The sequence below is a fragment of the Hydra viridissima genome, unplaced genomic scaffold, assembly GCF_058129835.1.
Source record: "Hydra viridissima isolate aposymbiotic clone 2 unplaced genomic scaffold, HvirCarnegie_v1 scaffold_6, whole genome shotgun sequence".
NCBI lineage: Eukaryota > Metazoa > Cnidaria > Hydrozoa > Anthoathecata > Hydridae > Hydra > Hydra viridissima.
The window spans coordinates 4,829,879-4,842,597 of NW_028324305.1; the positions used below are offsets into that span (position 1 = coordinate 4,829,879).

Genomic DNA, 12,719 nt, shown 5'->3' on the forward strand with positions numbered 1-12,719 from the left:
GGGCGGAACAATAATCCTCTTTTGCGTTACTAGGCTCAGTTTGCGCATAACTGTAATTAATTTAGCACAAATTACAGTGGATAATTAAAATATTCCGAATTAACTATTTCAAAGATTAATGCAGTTATGAAGAGGTAACGGCATGAAGTTCTTTTTGTTTTTGTACTGACGTACTTTGCATATTTTGCTTTAGGATGACAGTAAGTAACGTTTAAAAGTTCTCCCAGGCGTCTTAGCAGGGGTTCATGTATGCAAAACCAATTGAGCTGTGCAATGTGAAATATGGCTTTGCACAGATCAAAATATAGATTGCATTCTGCAAATAGGTCACGTTGGTTTGAAGAGAATTAAAAATCGACAACTTCATATTGCTTTTTTAACTGAGAAAATGCTGTTTTGTAGCATAACCCTAAAGCAATATATCTGGGGTACATAAGTACATCCGGGGTACATGAAGGCATCTGGGTTACCAGGTGTTTGTAAACTTCAACTTTAGAGTGAAGAAATAGAAAAAGTACAAAAATAACCTGTTTAGGGAAATGTTGAAGTAAGTAAATACAAATTAATCTTTTAAAATTGGAAAGCATTCTTTTTTATAATGACGATGGCTAACTTGTCCTTTTTTATTATCTAATATAGTGCTGTACTTGAAACCTACGCCGAATTCAAATTATATCGTTAACCAATTTAATTTGTCATGATAAATACAGGATTTTATTTAATGCAGGCATTTTAATAATATTTTAAAACAACCTTAAATCAATATCTTTGTTTTAGAATGAAATTTCTGATGTTACTTATTGCACTAACAGGTATTAAAATCTTTTTCAGCCATTTTTGATTACGGACTATTTAATAAAACTATAACAGCTAAACTACTATTGAAGTAAATATATTATGTTTTCTTATTTTTTCTGCCTATTTTAGTATTCGACGTTGTTTGGAGTGCAAACTCCCAAAAAATGGAAGAACCTCACGACTACACAATTTCTTTTTTCCAGTTCGATCCTACAGATATTGGCGTTGAAAAAAAGGAAAGCAAAAAAGACATTAAGCCAAGCGATATTAACCCAAATAAAAATATCTCTCATGCAAATAAAAATATCTCCCATGCTAATAAGAACATCTCTCATGCAAATAATACTTTGTTGCATAATAAAAATCCGACGTTAAACTCAACGAAAGTTGACGGTAAAAAAATAGCTGCTAAAATTGCTGAGGGACTGACAAAAAGCCAACTTCACCTTGACAAGAAGAAAACAGCTGAGAAACCAATAAAACGCAAATATGTACCATCATCAAATTTTGAGTCTTTCTTTGAGAATTATCGCAGTTTTTATAGGAGCGATGTTTTAAATCCGAATCCACGACCATCAGTAGAACTTGCTCTACACAATCTTCATCTTCCTAAATCCAACGTTGTAAAAAAACCAATTGTTTTGTACACAGCAAATCACACAACATCAGAGAAGTCACACAGCTCTCTAATTAAAATCACAAAAGACATTATGTTAAAACAGGAAAACACAAGTCATTTTTTGGGAAGCAAAGCGTCTCTATCAAAACAGCGCGATATTGACCATGTTTTTCTCAAAAACACAACTTCGAGTCTTTTTAAAAAAACAGCTAATTCGTTATCATCAAGTGCACATTTAAAAAACAACGCAACCAATAACACTAAATATAGTAACTATTCAAAAGAACAGGTCGAGCTTAAAAAACACAATTTTTCAAAAACAGCACCCGTTACAAAAAACGAAAAAAGTAACGTAGATAAAAAAGCTCAGCTATCAAAGCTCGAAAAAGATAAAAAGGTGAATAAGGAAATACTAGAAGCTGCGAAAAAAATTGTTCCCATTAAGAACACAGTCCAAACATCTCCAAAACACATTAAAAATGAATCGTTTTCTCAGGCAGCAGAATTGCAGAAGCGCAACATGACATCCCAGATTATGCTGGTAAACGATAATTCACTGACCCATAACATGTACAAAATGAACGAAGAACTAGAAAAAGTCAATCATATTACATCAGAGTATTCCCATAACGGAATAAACAAAAATATTAACGATCTTCATTCTAAAACCTCTGTCGAAGAAATCGACGAGATTCGTTCAAGTATATCTAAGCATCGAGAAAAAATCTCCAAATTTGTCCCCTTGTATAAAACTATCGGTAAGAAAGATCGTACGATGAGTTTTCAGCGCGGTTTGCTTAAACACCCCGAGCACAAGATGTATCCAAAATGCCATCAATGTCCACAAAACTCGACTTATGCACAGTGTGTGAAAAGTTCAACTCTGCTTGATTGCAACAAAGGGCTAAACAACATTTGTTTTACGAGGTCAATCAAAAAATACGGACAAATATCATATGAAATGGGTTGTGCGGACCATAAAAAATGCAACGATGCAAGAGCATTTCCCTGCAAAGGTTTGTCACTTTTTAGAGGTTTTTGACAAATGTTTAGGTCTTGTAATATGACAACCAGTGGATTTAAAAAAAAAAAACTTTTCCTTTTTTTTAGATGGATCAAAAGCTTGCTTTACATGCTGTCAGTTTGATAGATGCAATTCCAGTCCTCATCATGGTGACTTTGAGTTAGACTCGCTAAATATGGATGAACTTGTTTCCCTTGATGCATCAGATGTGAAATCAACTGCAAATTCTCTTGCATTCCTATGGACACGCTTGTTAGGAGGCACGCTTTTAAGTCTAATCATTCTACGTCTGTAAGTTATCTGTGGTCAGTCATCAATTTGTAAACTAAAAAGTAAGAGCTAAAAGTAATGATCAAAAAATCGTAAGGAAGGAATGCTATTTTTATAAACATATTTTTCGTCTCTTCAATAACAATTTCAGAAAGTAATTTACAATTGTTAAATAACTTAAACACAAAAAACAATTCTGAGAAGAAAGTCTTAGAAGTAAGTCTTAGAGAAGGCATCTGAAAAACTTGGTTAGCATTTTATTATTTTTTTTTTTGGTTTATCTTGTGCAGTGTTTGTTTTTATTTGTACAGCCACCAAACTGAACGCACTTTTCTTTCATTTTTAAAAATTGCATAAAGTTGGTGTTCATAACTTTAAAGTATATTATTATATTATTTATATCATTCTCTTTAGAGTACTATTATTATTATTAGATTTATTTTGCTACCAAGTTTTATTTTAGTTTATAAACTACTGAAAATCAGTGTTTTTTTTGTTTTTTTTTGTATATTATCCACCTAGCATTTTTCAACCATATTCTTTTTTCTAAAATATTTAAATGTAGCGAAGCTATGACAATAATATATTCACTTACACGCAAGATTGTTTTTATTGAATTTTAGAAATGGAATTTAGCAGGTCCAGGTTCAGGTCTTGCGAATTCGGAGTCGTCCTAACTTTTTCTAACACCCTTGGCACATGAAGGGGTGTATCTAGAATCTTTTTAAAGGAAAATGATTTGGAAAAAAGAAGGGGGAAGGGGGGGAATCGAAATCTTTTTCAGATGATAGGGCGGGGGGACGAAGCATAAATCCAATTATTCTCCTGTTGTTGTCACTTGAAATTCACCGTAGGCGTTCATTAAGACAAAACTGTTGTTGTCACTTGAAATTCACCGTAGGCGTTCATTAAGACAAAACCCTAAACTATTCAACGATTTTAACCAGTAGAATTTTTCAAAAAACTTACTTAAATTATAGTGGTGAAATTATTATTCAGGGTTAAAGTAGATTTTGGCAATGTCAAAAATATTATTTTCAAAGTTTTTGTCAATTATACCATAACTTTTGGAACTATTATTGCAGATACGGTTCCTAAATTTTTTAAAAAAGTTTTTAAAAAATGATCATTAAAAACTGAGTCCCCTTCGTTTCCTCACTGAGCGGATTTGTATAAATATATATCGGGGTTGTTATAGTATTTTAAAATTGTTAAAGAATTTTAGAAATTTTTAGAATTCTATTTTAAAAGTTCTTGTTTGCAGGACCGCCTAATCAATTAGGCTAAATGGGCTATTGCTCAAGGGCGCCCAGAGAATTTAGGACGCTAGAGAACTTAAAGAATAAAAAATTTACTATCTATTAAAAAAAGATTTAAAATCTAAAGAATAAAAGTTTAAAATTTGTAGAACAGGAACTTTAACTTCATTTATTGGAAAGCAATAAATTTTTAACTATCAATTATTTTTTCGAGAGAAATGAATTTACATAGTAAAAAGAAATCAGGTTATGAAAACCAAAAGTTAGCAAATGCAAAGAAAAAAATCCAAAGAGAATGACTTATTAACAAAACATCTCATCTTTAAAAAATTATTTTCCAGTCAAGTTAAATATAAATGGAGAGAATGAAATTAGTTCAGACAACAAATTTAAAAAGAAGAATAGGTTTGTGGTGCACAGAATTTAGAGTTCTCAAAAACTAATCAAAAATTTGATAAAGCTAACGAGGCGATTGAAGAGAGAATAATCGAAAGTTAAGTTGTTTCAGTATTTTAACTGTAGAATGTGATATGATAGAATGTGTAGATGTTAACAGAATTGCTAAAATTCTATGAAAAAAACAAAACAAAACGTATTTTGTAATGGTTACGTGCATAAAGTTTGTTGTTTTCAAAACAAATTCATAATTCAAAGAGAAATCCAAATTAAAAAAAAAAAACTTTTGAATCCATCTTTTCTTTGAACATAGTTACCGCATTCTGTTCTTTCTTAGATTGTTGTTGATTTTTTTTTTTTTTTTTTCCGTTTTTTTAATTGTTTATTTGGTTTTCCACTCTTCCAAAGCGCTAATAAAAACTTATTTATAAAAACGTTAAAGTTTTACTAAAACATAACAAATTAGCAAAATCAAAAACATTTTAAAAAGATTTCAATTAAAAATTATTACCGAAATATTTAAACGTCTCTTAACTTGAAACAAGAATCGAATCGAAAATCGAACACAAAATGTCAGTTTTTTAGGAGAAATATTAAAGAGGGTTGTAAGTATAGATCATAGGTGTTCCGGTTGGAACCTTTTCAGAAACTTAACAAACGAAGATTGGGGGCGGGGTGTAAATAAAAATGCCCTAGTTGGAAAAGTTTCTACTCAAGGGGAGAGGGGACGGTTGTTCAAGGCCTAATCGTAAGTTTAGCCTAAACCTGTTAAAGCGAACTCATTTATTTAAAAATGTAAAACTTAAAGTTTTGGCCTTTCAACTAAAAATCTTTTGTTTTAAACTAAAAATCTTGTATTTAAAAAGAAAAATTTTAATTTCCGGTTGATTTGGAAGGTGTTAATCAGCGTCGTTTACGTCTCTGTTAGAGAGGTAAACGCAATGATATATTAAGAATAACTAGATGTCTAACTGCCGTAAATCGGTATAAGAAAAAGTGAAGCAAAAATCGGCCATTATGGGGGGCAAAATCTTTACGCTAATTATCAAAACAAAACAAATACGAAGCTTTTGATTTGTTAAATTTGCCCCCCATAATGGCCGATCTTTGCTTCAAAAAATACGCGGAAGTTAGACATCTAGTTATTTTTAATATATCATTGGGTAAACGACGCTGATTAACACCTTCCAAATCAACCGGAAAAGTGCATTGTTATAAGTGTATGCTTATTCAAAAAAGTGCCTAATGAACTTTTATAACTAGTATAATCAATTTCAATCTGGTTTCAAGGATTGTATAATTGCAATTAAAAAAATCTCTCGCATAATCTAAACAATCTATTATTGGGTCAGTGCTTAATTATTGCGGCGTTTTGTCGCAACTTTTTTTTACTTTGAAAATTGGCGTTTTATTTATCTTTTTATTCTTTTCAGAAAGTGAACAATGAAATTCATATCCATACTTGCCACAAATATACTTCTATACCACTTACCACTTATCACTTACCACTCACCACTTACCATTTACCACTTACCACTTACCACTTACCACTTACCACTTACCACTTACCACTTACCACTTCGAGAAAGTTTGAAATGCAGCTCAGTCATTTTACGATCTCAAAGAACTTTTTGGCGGAGTAACAATCAGCAAAAACCAAGTTGAATGATGGTTCAAGAAGTCCCAACCGGGCGATACAAACCTTGCAGATGAAGAAAGAAAAGATCAACTATTAAATTTCGATGAGCAGGTATTTTTTTCGGTGGCCGTGGAAGTGGACTTAAGCTTGATAATAAGAACGTTAGCCGAAGACTTTTATTTTGATCATTTGACCATCCGTCATCGTCTCAAAAAGTTTGGAAAAATTTTCATCGATTTGCTGCAGAGAAACGAGCAAACTCTGCTTCAGAAGAATTTTGTATTTAAGGATGAAAAACGGCTCTACTTCAAAAACGTCTAAAGAAAGGTTTGTGTTTTGCCAGGCGTGAAATTTTCACCTAAAAGCTGATATTGAAAGGTTTTTCACCTGAAAGCTGATACTGAAAAGTGTTTCACCTGAAGGATTACTGAAAACCGTTAAAAAACGGCAGCAATGATGTTCTATCTGGCTCAACTTGATTGCATTCACTTTTCAATTGATATAAAATGACTCAAAAAGAGCCATATCGACTTTCACCCCGATAATGTGCGTCCACATGTTCAGTGTCGTATGGTCGAATATATCGCCGATTTTAGGGCTGGCAACTTCTTCCTTATCTTCCATATTCTTCCGTAGAAGATCGGACAATCATGTCAACTGAGCGCTGAAACATTGGCATGCAAACCAAGTTTGTGAGACTTCTGTGGCTTGATGGTTGCCTTCAAAGAGAGGATAGCCTCTAAAAACAGCGACTTCTTGCCCCATGGACTTGTCTGGCAACCAAGCAAAATGTACATCAACTGCATAATAATCCTCAAGATGAAAATTTTCTTAGATGCATCAATCTAATTTCTGAGTTAGATCCATCTCAAAAGTACGCAATGAAGGTTAAAGAAACGTTTCTTCTTCTGTCATCATCTGAGAAGATTTTGTCAAACTGTTAAGATCAAAAGTTTTTAAACAGATCTAAACGTAAAGAAAATATTTTGAAATTAGCATTGATTTTACTCTAGACGCGAGCCATGCAAATAAATTTACCGTCATTATTTTAATGATGTGGCATCTAAGTAAGATTTAAGAGTGTAAAACCAACTACTAATAATTCAGAATGTTGTCGACAACAACCAGCAGCGAAACGTTTTTTTTTTTTTTTTTAAAAAAAATGGATCATTTAGAAACGGTATTAATGATAGTTTTTTTGGGGATATTTTAAATTGATAGTGTAAATAAATAAATAAATCATTACAAGAACCTGGAAGAATTTGCTTCTGTACAATTATAAAATTATACGATGGTCTTACGCCCTTCATTAGCAGCCAATTTGATGATTTTGAATAAATGACCAAAGAAATAAAAATTCTGTTGACTGATGAGGTTTGTGTACAATGATGTAAAAGGGTACAAGTCAGATTTGAAATGAAAAAAAAAAAAGAACTAGAAGAACAACAAGAAGAATTGAAACGAGAGTGTTCTTTTACGCTCTAAGAACAACAAGAAGAATTGAAACGAGAGTGTTCTTTTACGCTCTAAGAACAACAAGAAGAATTGAAACGAGAGTGTTCTTTTACGCTCTAAGAACTTTGACGACACAAAATCACCGTCTTGCCGATGATAAAAATAATTTTAAAAAATACATCGTTTGAATTTTTTTTCTTTTTAAATTAAACCTATTTTGTTTACATTTACATTACTTTTTTACACGTGTTTTTTTTTTTTTTTTTTAGGCTCCTTAAAACGTTGAAGACCCTATCAAAGTTTGTATGTTCTATATTAAGACAGGCTACAGTGCGCGAACGAATTTACCCGTATTATTTTTCAATGCGAAACTATTATAAAAAGTGGTTTCAATTATATACCGGATTGACGCAATTTTACACGGTATGAAAACGATTGAAACCAAATACATTTATGACGCAAAACTCTTCTTTTCCGAATAAACTTACCAACGATGAACCGATGTATTCTTAAAACGTTTGAACAAAAAACACAAAAAGTCCTTCTGTCGCCCCTCCTCTCCCATTACGCATCTACTTACGATTTTACAAACGATGTTTTCAAATCTATTCTTTCAAAAAATAAAACCTTTAGTACTTTTGGCCTCAACCGAATTTGTACGTTGTAACAAAAACAAAAACAACAACAACAACAATTAATACTAATATTAACAGCTAATAACAGCTAATAATGATAGAGACGATAACAATAAAAAATCATAGCACAAATGGTAACACAAAAGAAAAAAATCTCTGCAAACAGCTCTAATTTAAAATCACAATATTTAACGTTTTCATTAAATAATTTGTTAAATCTTTAAAGGCAGTTTCTTAAATATATAACGCAAGCAGAAAACCTTTTAATTCAAGGGGTTCTTTGAAGGCAAAGAATGGAAGACACTCTTATCGAAAAAATCCGGAAAATTTCAAGACAACTAACTCCTAACACTGAAGAATTAATCGAACAAAGGGAATTAAAGAAAGCAGAAAAAGAGGAGTTAGCGTGTTTTAAAGAACTGTTCTTTATGAACCAAGCTTTTATGAAAGGACGTCGCAATGCTATTCCAGAAGTACAGCTAATGCACGAGGAACTCGTGAAACTAGCTAACGTAGCAAGGTCACGAAAAACAAGCGAAGCAATTGACTGGGAGTTGTCAGAAGTAAAAAAAATTATTCAATATCAAAATATACTGCGTGATTATGAAATAAAGTGATTGACGGCATTTCGAACGAAAGATTTTGCAACAGTGATCCACATCAACCATAAACACGAATCTGCATTAGAGTGGTATCGAAAACGTTGCTTGTATGCATATGTTTGTATTACATCTTACGCACCAATCTAAGTAATAATTCCGAATTACGAAGCGGTTGTGTCAAAAAATAAAGAGCAAGATATTTTTTTACAAACCAGTATTTCTTTTTTTCATAATTTGATAATTAAATATTTAATAATACATTGTAATTCTATTGAATAAATTATGCGAAAACTTGTACAATTAAAATGTAATTTACACAATTTACATTAGACATGGATTACCATAAAAAAGTACACAAACTCGAAATGATTTCACGTATTTTTACATTTGCGTATTTCACGTATTTTTACATTTGCAAGAGCTCGTATGTTAAAATACCGAACGGCGTTATGGTGTTTTAAATGTAATCTTGATTTCCTTCAGATCTAATCTTGTGAGTCCATTTAAGTCCTGACAAGCGCTCTGGCTTTATCCATAATGTCTTTTTTTATCTTTGGATAATTCGTGTACTTATCCAAAACCTGCACATGAAGAAAAACGCACACAATTTTTACGAATCTCAACTCCCAAAATATTTACTCTAGCTTTAAGTTTAATTTCATTTTCAATTATCAACGCAGTTTTTTAAAGAGATTTTTATAAAGAACAGCAGCATTTGTCATGTTTTTTTTGTTGTTTTTTTTTTTCAAAAAAACATGATAAATTACTTAAAACAAAAAAAAAACAAAAAAAGAAAAAAAAAAAGAAGAAAAAAAAAACATTACTAAATTGGAAAAAATATTTACAAAAAATAGAAAGTTGTTTTAAAAATCTGAAAAAACAGTTCATTCAAAGCACAAATATGTACACGACTGGAAAAAAAAAAAAACTCACCTGGTGGCAAACATTAATTGCATCAATATATCTTTGTGACTTCAAATAATTAAACGCAAGTCGATAGCCTTTAGAAAAATGAAAATAGAAAGGTGGTTAGTAACTATGACTTAAGGTCGAAAAATATTCTCCGAAACTTGCGTTACTGAACTTAATATTTTCAATATAAAATAAGTATTGCAAAAGATTATTTTATGAGTTTAATACTTTTATACTTTTTATATTTCGAAAACTAAAAATTTAAATAATTTGATACCAATTGCGGGATTGGATTCGTTGGAGTACTTCCATGCTTTCTCGTACTTTTCGGATGCATCTCGATAGTTTTGCTCTTTTTCCATTATAAAACCACAGTATTCCCAGGCTTTTGCGCAACTCTGAAAATAGAAAAAAAAAAAACTATTAGTATGATTTCATACTTTTTAAAGTCTAAGAGAAAACTCATTCGACGTCAAAACGTACAAACATGCACACACTCGACAGACTTACACGCGTACATGTATAGATTAAAATTAGATTTTTGTCCTGCAAACTTATCTTAAAAAAATTGGAAGCATTTCTATCATATATAGGGGTTGTCGAACTATTTCTCAAGTAGGGGAAAGGTGCCTTTGATGGCATAGCGCCTATGATAGCATACTGGTCATATTTCCAAAAATACTAGTTTTGGTGCATAAGTGATTAGACCAACATGTGTATATTAGTAATTCATTACTTCTAACAAAAATTCGTCCCCTGTCATAAAAAATGCTTTTGTAATCAACAAGCATAAATTTTCGCATGTGGTGTTGTAGTTTTAATGCCCTCATATATTTAGGATTACGATTTTATTATACATCATACAGAAGTAAAACTTTCATGCATTTCATCTGCAGGCTTTGTACATTTATTAGAATACTTATTTAAATGATATGTGTAGAATAAGGTAGACACAGCTTGTTTTAATAAATATGGTGACTTTCCTATGATGGCATACCGAGTAATTGCCATCATGGAAAGTCTGCAAAATGAATTGAAAAAAATGCCTGAAATAAATTTTTATGCTTATAAAAAAGGTGATCAGACTAAGAACAAAGATGAAATACAAGAGTTTGAGAAACCAACACATTTGGAAGTGAGATCTCCCCCATCAGAAGCTTCCATATGCATTGGATCTTCTGTTTCAACGAAAGGATAAGATCTAGTATATAAAAGTGGTGCCCGGTGCCTTTAGCAACCCCTAAAATCGAATTGAAAAGGGCATGAAAACGTGGAAAAACTGAACCACTGAATACCACACCAGATATACAAGAATTAAAAGATAAGGCAAAAGAAAAAGATAACAAAGAAAAGGAACAATTAGTTAGAAAAACAAATAGAAAGACGGCTATTGAAGAAAAATACTGCAATGAGAAGATTAAAGGAAGTAATAATAAAATGAATTTCGAATCTGATACAGCATATTTATATTGTTATGAACTTTATTCACTGCCTTGTTCTAAAGAACCATGGATTTGTTGTCAAAAATGCAGATCTTGGTGTCATTGTTTATGTGCAGGCATATAGAGAATTAGAAAAAAATTTATATGTGAACTATGCTTATAGACCAAATATTTATTATTAATTTTGTTTTCTTGATAAGTTGTGTTCCCATTAATAAAAAACAAAAAAAAATTCTTGAATGTCTTTTATTTTTAAAGTGTGCCATCATAGGAGCAGTTAGTTGCCTATGATGGCATACTTGTATTTTTTTTTTTAATGGTATAAACTTATAAAAAAACAAAGTAGTAAAAATTCTGAGGTTCATTATTATTCTGTATGCTAGAGGGAATACACCCATGTCAAAAAATATTTTTAAAGTTTTTAGGTAATGACTCAGAGAAACGTTAAAGTTAAGTATGCCATCATAGGCACCTTTCCCCTACTTTAGTCTGGAATCTTCTACAACATTCTAAATCGCAGTATAAGGAAAATCACTACAACTAAATCTCTTTACTGCAAACTAAAAGTGTTGCACAAATTAAATCCAGTTTAATCAATCGCAAGTAAACATTTTGAAAAGTTAAAGAAAGAGAAATGAGTTCACAGATCGACTTCGAAGTAGCCGACCGTCAAAGATGATGAAATACTGTACACCTTTATCAAATGAGATTCGTATCTGACCACTTTTGAACAGACTAAGGTGGATTCATTTAAAATCACCTACAGCCCCAATGAAGACCACATAGGACCAATGGGGAAACGGATTCTTTTATGATTCATGCCCATTATTGCTCTTAAATAAACGCAGATTTTATTGGCTGGGTATTATTGTCACCACTGTGCTTGCCTAGAACCGTCAGAGTAAATTTTCGTTTATCATTCCATAAATCATTATTATTGGTATTAGAAAAGCATTTTAAAACGATTTTAACTTTGGATGAACATGATAAGTTAGAAATTTTAATCTTTAGCGTCTGTCGAAACGACGCTGCTTTTTCTATAGCCAGTAATTGTGTTCGATCGTTAAAACCAAAGGTTTATAATTGAAATAGCAGAGTTCCTCACCAAATCTCTCAGATTTTAAAACAAGTGTTTTTAGATCTTCACGCTAATCTCTATTTGAATTTCCAGTGAACATTCAAATAACGGCCAATGTTGAAATAAAAGATCGTTGTTCAAAACTTTAAAATTATAAAAAAGACTTGAAAAGGAAAAGGAACTTTTTTTGAGTGCTGGCAATTTAAACATATTTAAAAAAAATGAGCATTCATTTGCTGACATAAAAGAGATACCACTTGGAATCAACATTTCCAAATATTAATATTTTCTTGAGAATTTTTCTTTCAACGATTTCAACGATTTTTTTTCAACGATTTCAAAGAATTTTTCTTTCAACGATAGTCTTAACTTGTACTGGCGTATTACGAGCGTATTACCAGAAAGATTGAACTGTTCTTTATGTCTAAATTTAGAAAAAATAGGGGCCCCCCATGTGAGTCTCGCTTAGGCCCCCAATGGCCTTAGGACGACCCTGGGTGCACATGCCGAACAAATTGTAGAAAATGTGTGGAAGTGATACAGCGTTTTAGTACACAATTGTTCACTCAAAATTTAAATACTTTTTTTGG

At 31.6% G+C, this 12,719-nt stretch overlaps 3 protein-coding genes across 5 annotated transcripts in view; 2 read left to right on the top strand and 1 right to left on the bottom strand.

Moving 5' to 3' along the window:
- Positions 1 to 3,312, top strand: LOC145189977 (uncharacterized). Of its 2 annotated transcripts, none has more exons than XM_080066715.2 (4): positions 1 to 134; positions 778 to 812; positions 928 to 2,433; positions 2,528 to 3,312. In XM_080066715.2, exons 1-4 carry the CDS (start codon positions 127 to 129, stop codon positions 2,734 to 2,736), a joined length of 1,758 nt encoding a protein of 585 aa, XP_079922841.2. In that variant the 5' UTR covers positions 1 to 126; the 3' UTR covers positions 2,737 to 3,312. The 2 variants fall into 2 exon arrangements, with proteins under 2 accessions (XP_079922841.2, XP_079922842.2); XM_080066716.2 differs by lacking the exon at positions 1 to 134 and adding an exon at positions 285 to 547.
- A 4,071-nt stretch (positions 3,313 to 7,383) lies between these two features.
- LOC149886746 (uncharacterized) lies at positions 7,384 to 9,066 on the top strand. Its single transcript, XM_090090065.1, has 2 exons — positions 7,384 to 7,883; positions 8,369 to 9,066. The coding sequence occupies exon 2, from the start codon at positions 8,389 to 8,391 to the stop codon at positions 8,710 to 8,712; it is 324 nt and encodes a 107-aa protein (XP_089946191.1). The 5' UTR covers positions 7,384 to 7,883; positions 8,369 to 8,388; the 3' UTR covers positions 8,713 to 9,066.
- LOC145189904 (tetratricopeptide repeat protein 21B-like) overlaps positions 9,064 to 12,719 on the bottom strand; it is a 37,415-nt gene continuing 33,759 nt past the window's right edge. For both annotated transcript variants that reach the window (XR_016453238.1, XM_090090064.1), the window contains exons 41-43: positions 9,887 to 10,007; positions 9,631 to 9,698; positions 9,064 to 9,278 (exon numbers count right to left, since the gene is read on the bottom strand). Coding sequence is in view for 1 of the 2 variants with exons in the window: in XM_090090064.1 (XP_089946190.1) it covers positions 9,201 to 9,278; positions 9,631 to 9,698; positions 9,887 to 10,007 (267 nt within the window). In the remaining variant the exon portion in view is untranslated. The remainder of the gene's footprint in view (positions 9,279 to 9,630; positions 9,699 to 9,886; positions 10,008 to 12,719) is intronic.